General features: G+C 35.4%; 1 protein-coding gene across 10 annotated transcripts in view; it reads left to right on the forward strand.

The window, feature by feature from the left end:
• Nucleotides 1-24,322, forward strand: part of ELF2 (E74 like ETS transcription factor 2) — a 124,105-nt gene that overhangs the window by 63,399 nt on the left and 36,384 nt on the right. For 3 of the 10 annotated variants that reach the window (XM_071214642.1, XM_071214640.1, XM_071214648.1), the window contains exons 4-5: nt 2,602-2,767; nt 9,228-9,330. Coding sequence is in view for 6 of the 10 variants with exons in the window: in XM_058289777.2 (XP_058145760.1) it covers nt 2,602-2,767 (166 nt within the window). In the remaining 4 variants the exon portion in view is untranslated. Of the gene's footprint in view, nt 1-2,601; nt 2,768-9,171; nt 9,331-9,942; nt 10,105-24,322 lie in introns of all 10 variants that reach the window. The other 7 variants (XM_058289777.2, XM_058289736.2, XM_058289815.2 and 4 more) reach the window with 4 other exon arrangements.

Consider the following 24,322-nt stretch of genomic DNA (forward strand, 5'->3'; position numbering starts at 1 on the left):
ACCATTTAGTATGGACAATTCAACTATTAGTCTATTCTATTTATGGGAAAGTTTTTTTTTTTAACTTTAAAAAGTTAGACTCATTTTTTGCACTACATAGAATAGGAAATTCAATATTAATATTCAGCATGTATCTCAGTTAAAAAATTTTTTTATATCTTTGTTTTTCACAATTTAAAATTTTTTGTGGAATTTATAAAAAATGAAGAATAAATAAAATATGTATTGTTTATATATGTAAAGTCTAAGAATAAAAATAATACACATTGCCTATCGCTAAGATTAAAAAATAGAAATTACTGTTATCTTAGAATACTAAGTCTCTCTCTCTCATATCCTCATCCCTCTCGCCAGAGGTGCCATTAATCCTGACTTACTGTTTAGCATCCCTTTACTTTTCTTTCTACTTTTATCACCTTGTGGATATATTCCTAAACAATACATTATTTATTTTGGAAAAAAAAAAAAAAAGAATAGTGTACCAAGAACAGTATTATCATAATTAGGTATACTCTTCCAGGAGAAGATAGCTCAACAATTTTGCATCAGATTCGCTGAGTTTCAAGAGCTTCTACTGAGGTAATCAGTGAACAAGGTCATTAGTTAGATCTTGGAAACATGGGGAGCATCCTTGTCAGGTATCTGGCAGAGCTTATAGTATTGACCAGGTGTTGCCTGTTTGTCCAGCAGGTATATGGTCACATGGAGAGAATACTGTTTTTTAAAAAATATTTTATGCTTATAAGCTCGTTATGGTCTTCTAACAACACTTAGGAATAAGTCAAACCGAAACACTTATGAGAGATGAAATGAGAAGGTATATCACAGAAAATATGGGTAAAATCTGGACCAGGCTTACCTGTCTTTAGGAACTTAATGTCAGTGGTTATCTTGATGATAACAGCTCATCATGCTGCGGCAGGAGTCAACAGTGCCACAATCTGGACTGGCTGCCCTTTGAACCTGGTATACTATCCTACTAAGATTCTTAATGGTCTCCTCATGCTGAATTTCCTATTTTCAGTATCCTAAGTCATTGTCTTTTTAAAAAATTTACTCTCTTGTTTTGACGGAATACATTCTCCAGTTGCTTCTTGAGAAAGGATTCATGGGAGGTAAATGTTTTGAGATCTTTCATGTCTTAAGAAAATATCCATATTCTACTGTCATAAGATGTTTTGAGTAAAGAAGTCCAGGTTAGAAGTAATTTTTCTTCATAATTTAGAAGAAATTGCCTCATTGTCATTTTGCTTCCAATATGGCCTTTGTATGTGATCTGTATTTTCTTTCTAGAAATCTTTTTGCCCCCAGTTTTGTGATATTTCATAATGGTGTGCTTTGATGTAGATCTCCCTTAATTTTTTTATACTAGACACTTGGTGGGCTTTTTCAAAGACAGCTAATATTCTTCAGCTTTATAACATTTTCTTGAATTACTTCTTTGATTTCTTTCTGAACCTTTATTTCTTTTTCTTTTTTGCTTGTTATTTTTTTCTATTTTCTTTTTCTAGTACTTTTGTTACTCAGATATTGGACCTCCTGGACTGGTTCAATAATAGATTTATCTTTTCTCTCCTGTTTTCCATTGCTTTGTCTTTTTTCTTTCCTTCCTGGAAGATTGCCTTAATTTTATCTTTCAGACTTCTATTTTTTCACTTCAACTACTGTGTTTTTAATTTCTAAGAACTCTTTGTTTTTAATATTCTTCATTAAATTATATCCTGCTCTTGTTTTATGGCTATAATATCTTCCTTTATCTCTGGAGGAATATGAATATATATAATATATATGCATATATATATGTTTATTCAGTATTAGAGTTTTTTTTTTCTCAAATGTCTGACAATACTTTAATCATGATTAAAAATGGGGAGCTGAAAAGCTAACTGGGAAATGTTATGGTTTGTTACTAGAAAATGTTCCTATTATACTTCAAAGACCCCTTCTTGCTTTTCCGTCTCCAGCCTTTTGCAGAGGTGGTGGAGGGCTAGTTGCCTAGTGAACTGGTGGAGGGAGAGGATCTAGGAATCAAAGTGCTTCTCAAACAACTTTCACGGAATCTTTCTTGTTTCAGTCCCCTTTTCTTTATTTACCACCTGCTGCTCCTCCATTTCCAGAAGTAATTGAAGTTACCTTCTGTGGATTCTTCAGTGTAAAGTGTGTTGTCTCTCAGCTATTTCTGTTGCCAATCTGTGATTTGGGTTTCCTGGGTCTACTAAACCACTTTATACTCACCAGTCTGCTTTTAATCTCAGAAGATTTTGTTACTCTGCTATTTTCTCTGCTTCTGTCTAAAACAAGTCTTTTACTGCCATTTAAGAGGGCTTTCATGAGGGAGTTACATTATATGCATGTTTTTAATCTGCCATCTTAATCCTAAAGCCTTGATTACTTAAAAATTTTAATGTCTTACCTCTTGAGATGTGAAAAAATATTAAAATTAGCCCTTTCCACTTCTTGTTTTGGTTTTTGCATTCACATTTGTAATACATGAAACTGATTATATGGGTTGCTTAAGAGTGTATGAACTCAAGGATTTGTAAATGAATCCTGAATTTATGAATAAAAAAGATTGATTGTCTTTTAAATTTGCTCTTCTAGGAAAGTGGAAATGTTTCTGAATATCCGGCAGTGATTGTGGAGCCAGTTCCAAGTGCCAGATTAGAGCAGGGCTATGCAGCCCAGGTTCTGGTTTATGATGATGAGACTTACATGATGCAAGATGTAGCAGAAGAACAAGAAGTTGAGACTGAAAATGTGGAAACAGGTAGACATCTTATAAATGTTTACTATTTATAACTTTCTCATTTTGTAAGCTTCAGCATTACTATTTCCAGATAAATAATATACTGAAGAACCTCTTTTTAATACTATTTAGTATAGCATGAAAACCAGTGAAAATCTCATTTAAGGGTATTATGTAGATAGAAGAGTTCTACATTATGTTTCTTTGAAATATAACAGTCTTATATCATCGACTCTAAGAAGCAAAATTATGGCTCCATAATAAAATATTTTTAGTATTTTTTTCTGCAAGTGCAAATACTAAGTACTATTTATTGTTAACTAGTATACAAGAGTGATATTTTTTCTGTTAAAAATAGATAATGATATTCTCATTCTACAGAAGATTAAGAGTTTTCTTTGAATCACTGTTGGTGGAGCAGTGTTACTATTTTTCAGGTCAGAAGAATCTTCGTAGTAGTCTATCAGATTCTCCCTCCTTTTTTGTCTTCTTAGATATCTTAGTGTTTTTTGTCTGTCTGTGGTGAGATAGCTCTATAGCATAGCTTATATGTATAATTCTTAGAGAAATCTTTTCATTTTTGTCATTGATCATAAAAAATTGAGTTTTTACTGGAAGGATTGTAGTCGTCATCTAAAATTTTACATTAAAATTTATCCTTAGCTATTAATGAATCCTTATATTTGGTTTCCAACCCAAGTAAAAATTCTTAAATTTTAAGATACATTTCTATCAATGTAACAAACTTTCATGATTAAGAATTTTGAATATTTGGTGTCTTCTGCTAGTAGCACTCCCTAGGACAATTAGCTTCATTCAGCTTAGAGCTGTCCTTCCCCCAATTTTATTTTCTGTTGTTGAGGAGTTTGAAGTTACTTTGCTCTTCAGAGAAATTATAACAACAGTGTCAGCAAACCCCAGATGAAATGGTACTCAGTTGTTTTTATCAAAACAGGTGGCCAACGCGGATAGCACACAGCAGGGCCTCCATGAGGAGCTCCTGAAACCAGTGCAGAGCTAGGGAGTGACAGCTCGGAACAACTCAAACTTCTTTCTCCCAGCCCAAAGTCTTCACCCTTCACCTGGGAAGGGCACCCACCCCTTCAGGCAGAGCAGAGGCAACTGCCTCTGGCTCTCCATCCTCCCCCAGCCCTTGTGTGCCCCAGGTTGTTATATCTGGGCTGCCTGCTCCTGCCCTCCTCCCCCAAATAGGTGGCCCAACACTTTAAATAGACTTCATGAATATAGTCTGGAGGGTACCTGATTTACAGTAAATAATGCAATTGGCAGAAGGATACATGTCTTCTTGAGTTTTGAAAGTTTTCCAGTCTGAAAATAGTAGTGGCAGAGATTAATTTCCTTTCCGAGGAAAAGTATAGGTAGAACAACTGAAAGTATTATATAGGATGGTATTTTGGAATAGTACTGAAACTGATTTTTATTATAGGAACATAGCTAAACAGAATAGTAATAACATAAGAAAAAGAGTGATAGCATGAGTTGAATGATAAAAATGGACCCTTTTGAAGTTTCTGGAAGATGTTTTGATTAAACTAATGAGGAAGACTTAAGATTTTGGAAGCAGATTGGAAACTGAAAAAGATTAAAACTACAGTGCCAAATTTGAATTAAGTAGGTAAATTAGGATGATTATCAGATTAAAATACTAGAGCATGTTGGCTGAATCTTACTGGTTGTACAATTGAATGTAAAAGTTTCATTAATTTAAAGTAAATCATGTGAAAACATAATTCCAAATAGGAAACAAATGCAATCCATTTAAGGGACTTTATTTTCTTTAATCTTCATGAACTCTGAGTGATGACTTATTTGAAGGGTAGAGACATGAATGCTTGTGATATTGAAAAAGGAGGATAAGTACAGTATGGGAAAAAGCAGTTACTTTATAATTTTTTAAAAGTGGTTTTGAATTCTTGATAGAGTTTTTTAGATTTATTTTTCTTTAACATTAAAGGAAAATACTGTCAGTAAATACGTTATTCTAAAGTAGAATAAAAGAATTTCAGAAGTTCATCTTACGTGTTTAATTCCATCTGGCTCATGAATTATTTTTATTTTTTAAGCAGTTTTATTTAGATATAGTCACACTCCTTACAGTCCATCCAAAGTGTACAATCAGTGGTTCTCAGTATAGTAACAGAGTTGTGCTTTCATCACCACAATCAATTTTAGAATATTTTCATTATTCTAAAAAGAAAAATCCCATACCACTTATATCGCCCTGTTGTTGACACTTAGCATTGGTGTGGTACCTTTGTTACAATTGATGAATGAATATTAAAGCAGTACTGTTAACTACAGTCCATTGTTTGCATTTAGGTATATTTTTTTCACATATACCACCCTTTTATTAATATTTTGTAATAGTGATGTACATTGTTATAGTTCATGAGAGAGCATTCTTATATATGTACTGTTAACCACAGTCATCGTCCCTAACAGGGTTCATTCACTGTGCTATACAATCCCATGTTTTATCCTCTAGCTTTCCTTTTAGTGATATACATGACCATAACCTTAACCTTTCAACACATTCACAGACAATTTAGTGCTGTTGATTAAACTCACGATAATATGCTACCATCACCTGCATCCATTTCCAAATATTAATAGCCAAACTAATCAGATACTGTGTACAAATTAAACATTTGTTTTTCCTTTTAATTTTCTTTTTATTTTATGGCTCATAAATTTTAATGTAACTTTATAAGGGCTTGTTAATATTCATAGACTAGTTTTAGAATCAGCTATCTGAGCTTAAATTTGTTTGTTTTAAAAGAATTAAAAGCATTTTAAAATGAGTTTCAGTCTGAATAAAGTTTGTTGCTTCTGACATCTAGAACATATACAGAGGAACAAAGGTTGTTATGATTTCTACTATTAATATGTTTCCTTTTGGGTAGTAGATTAGGGTTAGGTTGATTTCTTGTGATGATAGAAATTTAAATTTGTAAGTTAAATTCCAGATATGTGTAGGTTTTGGAGAAGAAGCTGACAGGGAAGAAAAATAAAGAATTATTCTCAGGAAGGCTATAGCAGTTTTTATTTGGTGATTTTGAAGAAAAACAATCTGTATAGAGCAGTATAGAATAAGACTTCCTTTTGAACTTGTAGGATACACTTCCTGGAATGCTTCTACATTGTAACTTAGTTTATATCAGTTCATAATTATTATTGACTGTCATATCTGTTCTCTGCATGCTCACATTGAGGTTTTTCTTCTTTTATTCCTATATATCTGTATGGATATATCCATACCACAAGCAGTGTTCATGATATCATTGAAGTGGGAGTTTTAAAATCATGTAATGATTTATATCTAGCAGTCATCATTATTTTGTGTATAAGAATGATTTCGACATTTTATTAGTAGTTATTATGGGATATTTTGCTTCATCTTTTAATAGACATTACTATTACACAGCTTTTGTGTAATAGTAATGCACATGTAAATTTCATAGGAAAAAGCAAATATGTTCTGAAACTTAAAAAATAGGCATATTCAGCTAAACCTATTACTGTAGATAATTATAAAGAACTTTTGAGGAATAGCATTAAGTATGGATGAAGGGTGTGTTGACTCTGCTAGGCCTGGAATATCTTCCCCAGTGGCTGCAGACTTTACCAGTTCTGGGAATCTGCTGGATAGATTGATGTGATGGGTAAGGGGAGGAGAAAATTCTTTTGGATTCCCTATGAAGAAAGATATTGTCATCTTGAAAGTACAGTTTTTATGTTCATTTTTAAAACTTTAGAAATATTAAAAGATGATACAGATTACCATCTAAAGAATTAGTAAGTTGATACCAGTGCACTCAATAATGGGTAAATTATGATGGAAATCTTTTAAGACTTGACGGAGAAGACTGAGCTGTGTAGGATTTACTTCTTCCTCATCCTTCACCTGAACAGAGATCTGTTACTATATCTATCTTCCTCATTCTCCATTCTCCATTTTAGTTTATGAGAATATATATCAGTAAATACTTGGCATTTTCTTTGTGCAAAGCACAGTTTTCAACATGTTTCTTTACTTCAAAGAGTTAACAGTTTGGATATGGAGATTATATTTAAAGTACAAAGCAGTCGAGTCAAATGAACGCTGTTTATAAGTTCAGAGAAATTTTCAGAAGAGGAAAATCCAGTTTACTGGATTTGGGGATGTTTTAGAGAAAGGGAAAAGAAGGAGGATAGATTATAGGATTTGGATGGACAGAGGGAAATGTGAATAATAAAATGGGTAGACAGTTGAAAATCAAAGCATGTTTAGAAGATAGTAAGACATTAAAGTTCCATTAAGAAATGTGACTAGATTGTGAATTGAATCTTAAGAGTTAATAATTATAAAGGAAACAAAGTCTTGGAAAATTTAGAGATACTATGCAATTAGTATCTCTGTAGATAGAAGATGAATTGTAGGGGAAGAGATAAGGCAGGAAAACTAGCTATTGCAGTTTGAAGTATGACTTGAGAAATAGTAAAATAAGGGAGTAGCAGTAGGAACAGAAAGGACTTATGTAAGTGATTTATTAAGTAAGATCCAACAGAAATTGATGTGACAGAAAAGGAGAGGCATAGTTAAGTGAAATATTACAAGTTTTTAAAAACTCTAAGCAATGGAAGAAGAAGAACTAAGGAATGGCCAAATATGATAGAAAATCTGGGGCTACTATTTCTGAGCTTCTTTTCTTTTTTGCCTTTTGAGTAGCTCTCTTTAGTAGGAGAGTGAAGAATATTAACTTGATCTAGTCCTGGTTTCATATTTCTTCTTTACTACTTTATGGTATTTAACCTTTGAGAACCTCAGTTTCCCAGTTGTAACATAGGAATTCAACATGTGAGGACTACATAAAATAAATATAAAAAGTCCCTAGCACAGTGCTTGCAACATACTAGGTGCTCTGTAAGTGCTCCCTTAACTTCATTAGTACCTCCCTTTGCACCTTCAAATATGAACAGGTCTTTTATAAATTAAAACTGTACATTTGTTTAACTCTGTTTTCTTCTCTGTTGTTTTTTTTCCCCTTCCTTTCACATCTACTTTTTTTAAACAAATGCTTTATAACTCAATCTGTGCTTTTCCCCTTAATTTAACTGTGGTCTGGCATCTATACATATTCTCCTTGAATCTGTTTATTAGATTTCAAAGGCCATTCCTCTGCCAAATCCAGTGACCCCTGGAATCATCCAGAAGTAGATCCTCAGTAACCTGGATTTATTTGCTGAAACATTGTATTCTCCTAGCTGTTTTCCTTACTGGCCTCTGTTTGCCTCTACTATTTACCTGTCTGAGCTTTTGCTCAAATATAGTTTTCCTCTAGCTGGGATGTGTTCAGGTATTATCCATTCTTTAAAGCCCAACTATGTAAAACTTTTTACAGCTGTGACCTACTTTGAACACTTTCTTCTCTGATCTTCTTTTATACCATCTAGACTTAGATACTTGATCGTTTACTTTCTTCTGCTATTCTTGTTTGTATGCTCCTTTTGCTTTTCCAGTGAGAGTATAAGCCCGTTAAAGACAGAGACCATAGTTTTTTATTTTGTCCATATTGTGTTGAACACATAGTAGCTAGTTAGGAAATATAAACTAAAACAAAAATTGAGTTTTGGCATAATATTTCAGTGTAATCAAGGACCATCTATGTAAACCTTAAATAAATTTCCATTTTTGCTTATATTGAATAACATGGGATTTTATAAAAATGTTGTCATCCAAAAACATAAATATAGTCATCCACAATATTATATCAAAGTCATAGTATTGCCATACTTAGATTAACTGTCCTAAAATCATAGTAAGTTTTAAGCATTCTTGCTGATACCTAAATTTGATTTTTTTCTTCTAAAAAAACAGTATATTCTCGTTGAAAAAATTGAGAGGTATTGCAAGAAATAAATACTGAAAATCACCCTAATCTTACCAGCCAGGGAACAATAACCTGTTTTTTTTTTTAACCTTCCAGTCTAATAAACAAATGGGTTTATTAATCTTTATTAGTAAACATTGGCTGTAAGGTGGTCTGGTAGCTTCCCCCTTCTCTCTCCGGATCACTGGGAGCAGTACTTTTATTTGCCCAGATACCTGGCTTCTTAACCAGGTATCAAAACACAAAAAGTTGGTCTTATTAAATTAATTTATCAAGGCAACTTAGAACAGTTTTTTAGTGATGAACAATACTGTGTTTAGAGATTAGTTAAAAAGATAGATGAGTGATAAAATTTTTATATGATTCAATAAGAAAGAACTTTTTGATTAAAAGAAAATTTAGGTTTTTAAAAATATAGTCAGATTTCTCTCTAGAAAAATAAGATGAGGAGCTAGATTTCTTTCTTGAAGAATCTCAGGACTGATTTGACTTCATGATGAGCTGTGGTAACTTTTTTGTTTGTTGTACCATCAGAAATCCTCCCTGTGGCACAAAAGGACTCTTTTAATTAGAAAATATTGTTGCCACAGGGAGGTAGAAGATCGACATGAAAAACTGGGGATCTGAAAAGGAGCCCCTATCCTAGGATTACCTGAAGGTGAAACAGATTGAGCCAGAAGGAAGACAATACTGGTAGGTTGGTTTTTAATTTATTAAAAATGCTTACAGTTTTACATTTGATTAAAATTATTTCAACTAGCTATACCATATTTTTGTTTAAAAGATGATAATGATTCTTCCTTAAGGAGGGAGAAATAATACAATAGTAAATTTTCTCTTAAAAACAATGTGCTGAGTTATCCCCCGCCATGTTCCTAGCATTTGCTTTTTTTTATTGATAACGCTCTCGATCTATTTCATGCCTCTGTTTTCTTGGCAGTTATGATTCACTGACATATTTAAGTCTTTTGTGTATGTGTGTGTGTGATTTTTGTTGTTTCTGCTTCTATCTATATCTTTTCCTAAAAGCATTTTTATCCAGTTATTTCATTTTCTTGAGTTTACCCATTCACAGATTTTCTAAAAAGGTAAAATGTCAATCTTAAATTCATTTTGTTCTGATTCTAAAATTGTTTGATTATAATTTTACTGTGATTTCTTCCCTTAGATCAGTTAGAAAGGATTATTAGAAAAAACTTTATTTGTTTTAATAACTTTATTTCATTTAGCCTAAGATGCCAGTTGTATGAACATTATTTTTATACCACTAAAAGAAAAAAATTGCTGTCAATTATACCTTTTCAGAGAGCCTCAACTATAAGATGTATTCCAATTTCAGAGATGTCAAAATGTGAAAAAATGCATCTTAGAATCAGTGAAATGTAGTCTCATGCAATTATGAATCTTCTTGCATTTCCCATTTACTGGGACTTGGGCATGAAAATATCAGGGCTATGAAAATTGGAGGTGAGTTGTAGTTGTGGAAGTTCCTGTATGTGCTGAATAAGATTTCTAAATTCTTTTTTTTTTTTATTTTTTTTTTAAAGATTTATTTTTATTTATTTAATTCCCCTCCCCTCCCTCGGTTGTCTGTTTTCTGTGTCTTTTTGCTGCATCTTGTTTCTTTGCATCTTGTTTCTTTGTCCGCTTCTGTTGTCGTCAGCGGCACGGGAAGTGTGGGCGGTGCCATTCCTCGGCAGGCTGCTCCCTCCTTCGCGCTGGGTGGCTCTCCTATGGGTACACTCCTTGCGCGTGGGGCTCCCCTACGCGGGGGACACCCCTGTGTAGCACAGCACTCCTTGCGCGCATCAGCACTGCGCATGGGCCAGCTCCACAGGGGTCAAGGAGGCCCGGGGCTTGAACCGCGGACCTCCCATGTGGTAGACGGACACCCTAACCACTGGGCCAAGTCCGTTTCCCGATTTCTAAATTCTTGACTATTACTTAGGGCATCTAATTAAAAAAAAAATTAACTGAATTGCTTAAAAGTATACAAAATAGCTATAATATTAGATTATGGAGAGAATAGAAGGTGAAAAATATTTCAATGTAGCACATTTACTATAAAATAAGTAATTGCGTTTTATTGTAATTGAGTGTCACTTTTTAATTGGCTTCTGTGATCTAAACAGAAAAAGAAATGAAGGATAGTCTTGTAAAACTATCATTTTTAAAGCGTATCCACTAAGGGCTCATTAAAATAGCCACTGATTTTTAGTGCACTTGAGTTTTGTGTTACAGCTTATTAATTAAGTGAAAGAGAAAATAGTGGCCAGAAGCAAAGAACTACCCTGCCAGTTTATAAAGCAGAATAAAGAGGCATGATTTTAAGTGGTATTTACATGCTTTTCAAGAAATATCTATTTTATGTAAAAGGAAAGAGAAATATTTCAAGAAACTAGTTATTAAAGATTTTTTTTTCTTTTGGTTTTAGAAACCAGTGGCATTCATTTATTTGTCCTCCAGACAGCCTTTAAAAAAATTTTTTTTAAACAGTAGTTAACTTTCAATTTTGCTATCAACAGTATATCTAAGTAATGCAATTTTATTAATTCAGACTGAGGAGAGGGCTACATCTGGATTATATAAAATTTTAAACAAATAGCAAATAAGATTGCAGTGTTGGCAGGTAGGCAGAACTCAAGATTCTTCTTTGATATTTAAATAGGAATGCTTTAAAAACATATCTCTAGGCAAGGTCATACATTCATTCAGCAATCTCTATCCAACAGAGACTGATGACCTGAAGTATGCCAGGCTTAGAGCTGCATCTTCTAGAAAACAAGACCCTGTCTTTGCTTTCACTGGACTTTCAGCTTTGTGGAGAATATGAACAGTTAGACATATTAGTACAATAAAATGTGATGAGTGTTATGATAGTATTAACTCAAATTTCTGTGGCAGTAAACAGTAGGAAATGTCGAAGAGTCAGACAATGCCTCCTTGAGGAAGTGACATTTAAACAGATTTGAAGGGTTTCAGGTAATTAGGCAGGCAGAGAGTATACCAAGAAGAGGGGGAACAGCGTGATTGAGAGCGTGGAGGAAGGACAACACTGAGTTGCTGAAAGAATTTCAATATAGCTAGAATATTGATGATAAGAAAAGGGGGTTAAGATGAGGTAAAAAGGTACACAAAAAAAATCATAATTGTTGAGTGCTTTGTGAATTGGATATGTGCCTGTTGGGTCTTATATAAAGGGCAATGGGAAGCCTTTTTTTTTTTTTTTTTCCCAGGTACTATGGTGGGGAAATGAGCCTGGGACCTCATATGTGGGAAGCCAGCGCTCAACCACTGAGCCACATCAGCTCCCCTGCAGTGGATTTTTCGTTTGTTTTGCTTGTTTGTTTTTAGGAGGCACCTGGATGGAACCCGGGACCTCCCATGTGCGAAGTAGGCTCTCAACCACTTGAGCCACATCTGCTCCAATGGGAAGCCTTTTAAGAGTTTTAATCAAAGTATTTTTTATCCAAATTTAGTTGTTTCCAAAATAGTGAATACTAGAAATGAAGGGTGAAATAAGATTTTTTTTTTTTTTAATATTTATTTGTTTATTTAATTTCCCCCCCTCCCCTGGTTGTCTGTTCTTGGTGTCTATTTGCTGCGTCTTGTTTCTCTGTCCGCTTCTGTTGTCGTCAGCGGGATGGGAAGTGTGGGCGGCGCCATTCCTGGGCAGGCTGCTCTTTCTTTTCACGCTGGGCGGCTTTCCTCACGGGCGCACTCCTTGCGTGTGGGGCTCCCCCACGCGGGGGACACCCTTGCGTGGCACGGCACTCCTTGCGCGCATCAGCACTGCGCATGGCCAGCTCCACACGGGTCAAGGAGGCCCGGGGTTTGAACCCCGGACCTCCCATATGGTAGACGGACGCCCTAACCACTGGGCCAAAGTCCGTTTCCTGAAATAAGATTTTATTCAAAATAAAATTTGAACTCCTTAGCTTGTCATTTGTAATTCACAGCTTTCTAATATCTAGTTAACTGTTTAGTTCACATTTCACTGAATTGTCTGTCTCTACAGATGTGGGCTTTAAGTATGCTTATTGCCTATATACTAAGCTAAAAGTAATAGAGAGTAAGGTAGTTGCATAAGCTAATTTTTCTTTTTGGGATTAAAAGGAGCGGGTTGCTGTGGGTCAGTGTTATTTCAGGAGGAGCGGGAATCACTATCCCTACCTATCCTCTTTGCACATATATGTAAACTTGTAGATTTTACCATGGCCTGGGGGAAACTCAAAACAGCCAGTCCTGAATGAAGGCCATCCTTAATTTGTTGAGTTTGTTAGGTATGAATGCAGGCTGGTGGCGGTTAACTCAGTTATATAGTAGGAATATTACAGTTTGTTCCTTTGGACTAGGCGGCAGAAGTTAAGTATATTTCTCTTGATCCTAATCTCTTTAGGGTCTAACTTATGTCAAGTAAAACTTACCTTGAAATTCTTTCTGTGTTTTTAATATTGCACAAAAACAATTGCTGGTTTCCATGTCCCTCGCATCATAGACAGTGTTCTAGACATCATGTGTCATAGTAGATACCTCAAACGTAATTATATATGGAAGAGCCATAATCTGAGCCTAAGTGTTATAAGTATAAAGGAAAAAAAGAATACTGGGCTTTATAATGGGATCTTTTAAATAAATGTTTAATGCAATATTTAAAACATGAAAAAAACTGTCTAGAATTGAACAAATATACATGTAACAAATATACCAAATAACCTAATCATAACATTGGCATCAATGTTAAATCCCTTTTGTGAATCCCAGTCTAATATATTCCCCTTTCCTTATTCCTTGAGTTGACTCCTATCTTGAATATACATATATTTGACATTTATCATATAATGGAATCTTTACAATAAAAGTATAAAAGATTCCAGATATGTGCACTTTTTAATTGTCAGAAAAGAAGTGATTCCTATTCAGTTCAACAACATTTTTGGGGGGAGTTGGGGAGGCTTATTATATACTATTATACTAACATACTATTATATATATCTATAATAATGTAATAATCTATTATAGGGATTTAGATATATAGTGAATCAAATTACAGACCTGAAGAGGGCAGTTGTTCTGTGCTGGAATGGGAGGTTGTGAGTGTTCTGACAACTGGTGATTTTTTTTTTTTTAAAGATTTATTTTTTTATTTATTTCTCTCCCCTTCTCCCCCTCCCCCCCCCCCCCCAGTTGTCTGCTCTCTGTGTCCATTCTCTCTGTTGTTCTGTGACTGCTTCTATCCTCATCAGTGGCACCGGGGAATCCATGTTTCTTTTTGTTGTGTCATCTGGCTGTGTCAGCTCTCAGCGGCATGTGCGGTACCACTCCTGGGCAGGCTTCACTTTCCTTCGTACAGGGGCTGCTCTCCCTATGGGGCGCACTCCCTGTGTGTGGGGCTCCCCTGCACGGGGGACACCGCTGAGTGGCAAGGCGCTCCCTGAAGGGCATCAGTACCGCGCATGGGCCAGCCCCACATGGGTCAAGGAGGTCTGGGGTTTGAACTGCGGACCTCCCATGTGGTAGACGGACACCCCATCCATTGGGCCAAGTCCGCTTCCCACAACTGGTGATTTTTGAGTATGAAGTGAAATGCCATTTGGCAGGGATGTGTAAGGAAAATTCAGGGATCAGATTAGTAGTCAAAGTAGATTTCTTGTAAGTTCGTTTCCAACTCTGAAAAACTCTTTATTATAACTTCATACTGTAAAAGCATGAATTAACATGATTGTCTCTGGTATGATTATCATTTAAGTCTCCTGATTAGAGAGGGGATCCATGGAACTGAATAGATAAGTTTTTTTAGTACCCAGGTCCATTACCAAACATTTTGTACCTGGATATCTGCCTTACAAATGTCTATCTTTGATTCCAACAGGGATTGGGCAAGACTGTATGGTATAAGTCCATCACTGCTTTGTGGAAGGGAGCAGGCCTCAAAGCATGTGTCCTCCTGGGGGTCGGTAGCATCATCTTTTTTTGCCTTCTGAAGATTCTTAGTTCGTGAGATTGGACTTGCTTTGACTATAAATTTTTCAAGCTTTAGAGTTTTTCTAATCAGTTGATATGGCTAGTGCATAAAAGATGCTCACATTAAAAAATAGCAATATTATCCAAGTGAGTGTGCTGCATGTGGCAGTCTGCCTTTCTTTTTTTTAAAAAGCAACATTTTCCAAAAGTGATTTCCAAACAATATTAGCTGTTATACAAAAAATGGATTCTTTGGTTAAGTAAATATAGAAAATGCTGGTGAAATAAAATTAAGCAGGTTTATAGCAAGACTTCTCTGAGATTTCAATACGCTCATATGAATTGGGATTCTCCAAGAGAAGAGATATCTCTTATTTATAGAATATGTCTTACGACTAAATGTCTTACAGAACTATTTATATCTCCAGAGCAGCATATTGTAGCTTCTTAGTACTAGTTTGGCAGTCATAAATAGCCAAGGGGCTTAATTCTCCTTTAATATTTTTAGTTGTTTGCCTGCCTCTTCTCAGTGCTACTTTTCTCATTGACATAGGAATGGATCTTTTTTTTTTTTTTAGGTTTCATTTTTAAAATTTTGTTAATCAGAGACAGATAAATACTCTGAGTTAGGAAAATCAGTCCAAATCCCAAACTGTCTTAAATTTAGTGATCAGAAATAAATGTTAGACCAAGAAACTAATATTGTTAACTCTTCTTTTAGAAGTTATATAAAGCATCTTCTTGAAAAAAGTAAAGTTAGGTTTATACATGGATTATCTGTGGGAATGCTGCTTGTTTAGGATACTCTCCTTATGTATTCTAGAGCTTTTTTATGTATTTAGAGCTCCTTATGTATTTAGAGCTTTTATCATCTCTGGCAGAAGATATTTTCCATTACGTTTTTCTTTAAATAAAGAATAGTTGCTATGATACTTCCTTATTCAATTATTGCTTCAGAGTTTCCCTGACAGTTCCAGGTACTTGGGTCAGTAAGCATGCTTACCTGTTTGGCCCCACTATGTTTGTTAAAATGTTCAGATATGTGGGTATGAAGATTGTTTGGTACCAGTCATTTGTGATTTTTCTGTTTAGGGTCCTTAACAATCAGTTCTTCAATTTGATTTTTTTCTCATTTTCTACCCATAGGCATTTATCTGTTTAATAAAGCCAAGTCTTTTCTGAGAGCTGAGTCTTTTTTGTTCCCTTTCTATCTGTCCTGCTTCCTCTCCCCCCACAGTTATTTTGGGAACGCATTTTAGTCATAGGTCTACTTCATACTCCTTGGCGTTTTTAGAAACTGGGGTTTTTTTTTTTTTAGAATGGGAATGGTTTTTAGGGTAATCTAGGTCCAGTTCTTCAGAGGCCTCATAGCTAGTCAACACTAAGCAAGTCCAAAAATCCTGGTCTCCTGGCTTTGGGGGCCTGAGAGAGTCTTTATTCTTTGCTCCTCAGTAGGCTTCCATATATAATTATTAATATAAATGTTCTGAATTTCTGTTTTGTTACCAGATATTAAAACAGAATTGTGTCCCACTTCTACCTTTAGTAATTGTGTGACTTTGAGGAAGGCACTTAATTTCTCATTGTGAGTTTCCTCATCTGCAAAATGTGAAGGACAGTAATTATCTCTCAGGATTGTTGTGAAAATTTATAATCGTATATTTACAATGTCTAGCATGGTCCCTGGCATAAGGGAGGCTCAATCCATTCGTCACACTGCTGCTGGTGTAAGCTTTCTAACTGCAATATTGACTGCCATTTCCTTAAAGAAAGCTCTCCTATGACTTTTCATGACATTTGGATAAAATAAAAATCAAATGACTTAGAAAGATCCAGAAGACCTTTACAGTCTGTCCTACTCATTTTCTGGCTTTATCCGTTAGCACTTCTCCCTTTTTTTCTCCAGCCATACCGAAATATCCTGGCAATCCCAGAACAGACTAGCCTCTAAAGCTTTGAAGGTTTTGAAGATTTTCCCTTTGCCTAAAAAGCAAGCTCTTCCTATTTTTATCTGGTTAGTTTTTCAAAGCTGAAATCAGACATCTCTAGGAAGATTTCTTTGATCCTTCCAGTATTTCCATGTTTCACTGCAGAAATATTGGTAAGTTTTATTATGGAGTACTGTCCTGTGCCTGCCATCATGTTATGTTATTTTTGGTATATGTATCATATTACCTTTCCAACATCTAAAAATTTCTTAATTAAGAATACCCAAATGTTCCAGTAAGACAGTAAAGGATTTATTAGCACAATTGTGTTTAGCTCTTGGGAGATGCTTTAATTCCTCCCAGACGTGGAAATTCTCTGATTGATTAGTAAAGATGACTCCATTCCTTTGTTATAGCTGCCAGCAATTGATTTATTTTTATTACTCTTAAGGTTTTAAAACAAAATATGTTTCAAAGAGAAAGGGGATCAGTTTATGAGTAGCTTTTTGGGAAGAGGGTCTATAAGTTTTCTCATACCATAAAGGAGCCCATCATGCAGAAGAGGTCAAGAAAACTTTAAGAAAATTTATTGTGGTAACATATATACAACAAAAAATTTCCCATTTTTATCACTTCCAAGATACAGTTCATTGGCATTAGTTACCTTCACACTATTGTGCTATTAACACCATGATTTACTCCCAAAACTTTTCATTTACCCCAAAAAGAAACTCTGCACCCATTAAGCAATAACCTCTTCCCCCAACCTTGTTCCTGCTAACCTGATAATCTATTTTTTGTCTCTATGAATTTGCATATTCTAGTTATTTCATATAAATGAAATAATACAGTGTCCTTTTGTGTCTGGCTTATTTCACTTAACTTGGTATCTTGAAGGCTCATCCATGTTGTAGCATGTATCAGAACTTTCCTTTTTATGGCTGAATAACATTCCATTGTATGTATTAAAGACAACATTTTGTTTCTCCATTCATCCACTGATGGAAATTTGAATTGTTTTCACCTTTTGGCTGTTGCAGATAATATTGCTTTCAATATTGTTGTACAGATATCTCTTCAAGTCCCTGCTTTTGATTCATGTAGGTATATAACTAGAAGTGGAATTGCTAGACCATGTGGTAATTCTGTACTTAATTTTCTGAGAAACTGCCAAGTTCTTTTCTACAGTGGCTGCACCATTTTTACGTTCCCACTACCAATTACAAGGATTCCTTTTTTTCTGTATCCTTGCCCAAACTTGTTATTAATAACACAGCTCTTACCTGTTAACTTTTGCAGAGTTTAAAAAATCTTTTTGTTTCCTAGACTCTTTGGCTACCTGGTGAAGCTTGTGGACCTTCTCTCAGAATAATGTTTCTAAATATATAAAATAAAATACCTAGGATCACAAAGGAACCAAATATATTGAAATATAGTTATCAAACTCTTCTAATTGTAGTATAGTAATGTATGTGCTTCTTTTTGTTTGTTTGTTTGTTTATTTATTTCTCTCCCCTCCCCTCTCCCCCCCGTTGTCGGTTCTCTGTGTCAATTTGCTGCGTGTTCTTCTTTGTCAGCTTCTGTTGTTGTCAGCGGCACGGGAATCTCTGTTTCTTTTTGTTGCGTCATCTTGTTGTGTCAGCTCTCTGTGTGTGCAGTGCCGTTCCTGGGCAGGCTGCACTTTCTTTCGTGCTGGGCGGCTCTACTTACGGGGCGTACTCCCTGCGTGTGGGGCTCCCCTACGCGGGGGACACCCCTGCGTGGCAGGGTACTCTTAGCGTGCATCAGCACTGCACATGGGCCAGCTCCACACGGGTCACGGAGGCCCAGGGTTTGAACTTGCGGACCTCCCATGTGGTAGACGGATGCCCCAACCACTGGGCCAAGTCAGCCACCTGTACGTGCTTCTTTATTGCATAAAGTAATGAGATCTAATGGTGGATCTAATTTACTGCCTTTTTTTTTTTTTTTAAGGTACCGTAGCGGGGGATTGAACCCCAGACCTTGTAGGTGGGAAGCTGGAGCTCAACCACTGAGCTACATCAGCTTCTCTGAGTTAGTTTTTTCATATGTTATTTGCTTTTGTTTTTAGGAGATATTGGGAATTCAACTCAGGACCTCCCATGTGGGAAGCAGACACTTAATTGCTTGAGCCACATCTGCTCCCTAATTTACTGCTTTAATTTAAAAGTAGTGATAACCATAAATTTTATTTTGTGATATCTGCAACAACTGTAATGTAATAAATATAATATGAAAATATCTATGATTTCTGTTGGTCATAAAGTCATAGGTCTTTTAAAACTACTGTGGTTTGGTTCTTTTATTTATAATAGAAAAAATTGCTAAATTTTAGTTATTGGTTAAAAATCTATTGTTCCCATTTATCATCTTAACTGTCATCCATCTTTTGTAATTGACCTTTTCTCCTCTATGTTCTGCCCTGCTTCTATTCTTTTTTCATTGAGAATGCACAGTAGGAAACTCAAAGTCATTTTAAGTGTGTCACTTACTGAATACAACTTTATATTCCCTGCTCTTAAGAATTTATATTTCTTTAAGGAAAAAAGCCTTTCTGATTTCTAGTATTAGTTTTTCATTTCCCTTAATTGATTGACTTAATTTGATTTATCAAAATATTTTGACCATTTAGTACATTTCTTTAAAGGCTCAGTAAATATATCATAATCTCTTTCTTTGTTTGAGATCCTTTCTATGTCCATGACAGAAATTTCTTTGGCCACTGATTGTCAGATTTGAATGTGCATCTGAATCATCTATAGGGCTTGTTGAAACACAGATTGCTAGATCACAGCCCCAGAGTTTCTAATTCATTGGGCCTTGGGTGGACTCAGGAATTTGCATTTCTAACAAATCCCCAGGTTATGCTAATACTGCTGGTCCAGGCATCATACTTTGATAGCTACAATCCTAGGCTACTGGGAAGGTAGCATAAAAAGAGCACTTATGCCATTGTGAAAATCCAATTAATACTGTAGTTTCTGTATCTAGAAAATGGTGGTATTTCTTATATTACTATATTTTCTTATACCAATCATACAAGATTGTTACTGGGGGTGAAAAGATAGTAAAGTTCTTTCATGTGTATGAGATGATGGAAAGCATTATTACTATTAATTAGTTCATACCTACCATATGCCAGGTACTATTTAAAGCATGGTGCTACAGTGGTAGACAAGACTGACAAAATCTCTGCATTCATGGCACTTAGAATGTAGTGGAGAGAACATGCAAGTCCACCACACTGTAAAATTGCTTTGTCATAAATCAGACCACTATGTTAACAACTCCTGAAATTATTCTTTATTGTTAATATTTTGGAGCTAAAATAATACACAAACTCACGAATCATTTCTTTCCAAGTAATTGAAGCAGTATATAGTTTTTCCTCCCTCCCCTTCCATTGAACAATTATTAAGTACAGTTGATATACTGGTAATCTTAAAAAATATACAAAGTTACTGTTATAGCTCCTGGAGAGTAAGAGATTCAAAGTTGAATAAGACATGGCTCCTGGACTCAAAGAAGCTTATGCCTAAGTTGCAAAAAGTAATATTCAGGCAAATAATATTATGGAGTGGAAAGGGCTGAGAAAGGTGAAGGAGGAAAAAAAACTTGCCAACTATGATAACTAATATAAAGTTTCCAAATTACAGTATTGCTATTGTAATGGGGCACATTTAAATCTGGGCATTTAATCTGGGTTTACAGTTAAGACCTCTGGTCTTTAAGGGCAGGGTTGCAAGTTAGATGGAATCAGGCGTTCCTAAGTTTTATGTTTGGAAGCAAAATCATAAAAAATCTGAGGGGCTCCCCGCCTCCCCCCATTCACAGAAAAATCAGGGACAGTGCTAACTAAGAACTTAATCTGTTAACAGTGAGTAGTTTACCATTTTGGAGTAGAAATTAGGAGGTGAGATAGGACTAACTTAAAAGTTATTTTTTACATTTCTTTAATTTTTTTCATTGAACATCTCAAAGGAAGAAATAATGTAGCTGTCTTAGCCACAGGGCTGCTGATACAAAGTATGAGAAATAGGTTGGCTTTTATAATGGGAATTTTATTTGGGATAGAAGTTTATAGATTTGAGGCCTTGAAATGTCTTAATCAAGGCACCATCAGAGATGCTTTCTCACTAAACTCAGCTACGGTGATTCTGGTGTCCTGCCATGTGGCAAAGATGGTGGCCAACATCTGCGTTCCCATCCAGAATCTACTGTCTCCCAGAGCTCAGTGTGGGCAATCTGGCATAGGGTTTGCCTCTTTCTGGTCCTCCTCTTTCATTCTCAGCTGCTCTGCTTTCTTCCCAAGTTTTACTGTGAGCTATCAGGCACATATGTCTTGTCTCTTCAGTCTTGACCTGCTCTGTGGGCCAGCCTCTTCGGGGCTTCAAGCTTAAGTTTTTTGACTGCTAGCGACCTTGAATCCTCGCTCACATTGCAGGGTCAAAATGGCAGCTTCCTTTCTCTGTGTCTCATTGTGTCTCTGTTTATATGAAGCTCCAGTATACTCAGGTGGAGACCCAACCTGAGTCACGCCTACTGATGTCCAGTCAAAAGGGACCACACTCAAAGGAATGGATTAGTTCAAGAATGTAATCTTTTTCTTTTTGGGATTCATAAAAGAACTTTAAACTATCACGATAGCCATGTCTCTTCTTTCCATTAGTCACATTAAGAGTGTATGGAATAATTTTTTTTGTAATAGAACTACCATAGTCTCCAATTATAAAGTCAGAGTTTGGTCATAACTTGATGTTTGATTTTTTTTTTCCACTTTGCAAATCAACTAAAATACATGTACTACTTAAAAGGAATGAGCAATAAAGTTTGTTTCATTTAATAATACTTTTCATATGTTTTAAATTAGAGTAGATTGTGATAATATGCAGTTATTCTCTAGGACTTATTTAAGAATATCTTTGAATAAAAAGAATTCTTTGTTAGCCAGAACTTGGGAAAGATTTTCTTTTTTCCTAGATGAGCGTATAAAAGATCACTCTAGAAAAGTCGTGCATCAATAAGAAAATATTTATGTCTCTAATTTAGTGAGCATGAGATACTTCTATTAGGCATATTGTTTGACAAGACTTTTAGCAAAATACAAATCTCTTTTTTCCATATAACCTTTTTTTTTCCTGCAATTTAATTCTCAGAAAATAAAATCAAGATTTAGAATAATTACTTAGGATGAAAATTTTAAGGAGAAACCAAGCATTTGAGCCAGGAGAGGAAAGAAATATAAAGGTGATAATTTCCTTTCTTTAATAAACTTTGAATATTCATTTTTTCCTCCTTATCTTTTTTCCTAGGGACATTGGTCTACAGTTAACATATCTTTTGGTTCACAACATTAAACTTTAGCCATTTGGTTTGGAAAAAACAAGGTGGCAGAATCACACTTGTTTTTAATTCCATTGCTAATATTACTTGCCTAGTTAGAAGGCTGCCAGAGGTGCTAGTTATCTACTTGAGACAAGAATTAGCAGTTATTCTGCTTAGGCTTCGTCTGCAGGGGAAGAGAGGCCTGCATGAAAAAAGGAAGAACTTTTGGTGACTCTCACCTGTAGGAATAAAAAGTAAAAGGCAGAAGCCAGTGCATTCAGGTTACTGTCTCAGAAAGGGACTCTATACTTCAGAGACCTCCCACTATAAGGTCTTATAATCTTATACTTAATTTTCTTATCCTTTCTTTTTCTGTTAGTAATTAGTTGCAAACTCTAACAAAAAGAAGCCCTATTAACTTGTTTTTGGAAGCAACAAGAAATGGGAGGCTAATGAGAGACTAGTTAATTCTGCAACTAGTCTTAGGGGAAGCAGAATTCCAAAAAATTGAATATCTGAAAGGAGAAGAAAGCAGCCTGAATTCTTGTACTTACCAAAGGAAAGAAAAAATGATGGGGGTTGTCCTGGACCTGAGACCATTTCTGGAGTTACCTGAGACTGTCTGCAATGTGCGTAATACTGTGTTCTTTTTTTTTTTTTTAGAGGAGGTATTGGGGATTGACCCTGGTACCTCATACATGGAAAGCAGGCACTCAACCACTGAACTACTTCTGATCCCCTTCTATGTTCTTTTTATGCAGACTGCATCAAGAAATTAGATATGGTTCTTCCTGTAAAAAGCTTGTTCTTTAATGGGGGAAACATATAAGAAAACAATTCTTTATACCTAAGGCTTAATAAAATCAGTGTTGTGAGAGAAAAGAGGAGAGATGATTAGCTTTTCTGATGAGAAGAAGTTCATATTTCATCTGAAACTTTTCATTTGGGAAGCAAAGGTTTTTCTGATTAAGTCATTGTATTAGTCAGCCAAAGGGGTACTGATGCAAAATACCAGAAATTGGTTGGTTTTATAAAGGGTATTTATTTAGGGTAGGAGCTTACAGATACCAGGCCATAAAGCATAAGTTACTCCCCTTACCAAAGTCTATTTCCATGAGTTGAAACAAGATGGCTGCTGATGTCTGTGAGGGTTCAGGCTTCCTGGGTTCCTTCCTTCCTCAGGCTTCTTTTTCCTGGGCTTAGGGTTTCTCTCTTCCTGGGGCTTGCTTCTCTTTCCTCTGTGAGCTTACTTCCCAGAGCTCCAGCTTAAGGCTTCAGCATCAAACACAACATCAAAAACCCTCCAACTCTGTCCTTTGCCGTGCCTTTTTATCTGTGAGTCTCCACCCACAAGGGTGGGGGCTCAACTCCCTGCTGGCACAAGAGGTTTACCTAATTACTTAATCAAGTAAACCTCTGAATGCAGTATACTCTAAATGCCCAGAGGAAAAGATCAGTTTACAAATATAATCCAATATTTCTTTTTGGGATTCATCAGTAATATCAAACTGCTGCAGTCATTATCACACCTTCTCCTTTACCTCCTAGTCTATCAACAAATCATGTCAGTTCTACCTCCAAAATATATCTTGAATCTACCTCTTTTTTTCTGTCTTCATTACTACTAACCTTGACTATTCTGTAGTTATCTTTTTACCATCTACTGTGGCAGCCTTTACCTTCTAATCAGTCTTCCTGTTTTCACTTTTTGATCCTCAGCAACCCATTTTTCACATAGTATCTAAAGTGATTTAAAATATAATTCCAATCAAGCACTTGAACTCCTTGATATTTACTCAAATAAATTGAAATTTTATGTCTGTAAAAACTTGTACATGAATGATTATAGCAGCTTTATTCATAATTGCTAAAACTTGGAAGGAACCAAGATGTTCTTCAGTAAGTGAACGGTTAAACTGTGGTACATCTATACAATGGAATATTTATTCAGTGATAAAAAGAAATGAGCATTCAAGCCATGAAAAGCATGGAGGAAATGTAAATGCAAATTTCTAAGTGAAAGAAGCCTGTCTGAAAAGATTTTATGATTCCAACCATATAACATTCTGGAAAATGCAAAACTATAGAGACAGTGAAAAGATCAGTGATTGCCAGGGGTTGGAGGACAGGGAAAGAAGGGATGAATAGATGGAACATAGGGAATTTTAGGGTAGTGAAACTGTTTGGTATGATACTGTAATGGTAGATAACATGACATTATGCATTTGTTAAAACCCATAGAACTGTAAAACACAAAGAGTGTATGTACCCTAATGTAAACTAGTTACTTAACAATTTTTTTTACTTAGCAATAATTGTGTCAACATTGGTTCATTAATTGTAACAAATGTACCACACTAAGATACTAACAGTAGGGGAAATTGTGTAGGGGGAGAGGCATTATACAGGAATTTTCTGTACTTTCTCTTCAATTTTTCTGTAAACTT

This window comes from Dasypus novemcinctus, chromosome 1 (assembly GCF_030445035.2).
Source record: "Dasypus novemcinctus isolate mDasNov1 chromosome 1, mDasNov1.1.hap2, whole genome shotgun sequence".
NCBI classification, from domain to species: Eukaryota; Metazoa; Chordata; class Mammalia; order Cingulata; family Dasypodidae; genus Dasypus; species Dasypus novemcinctus.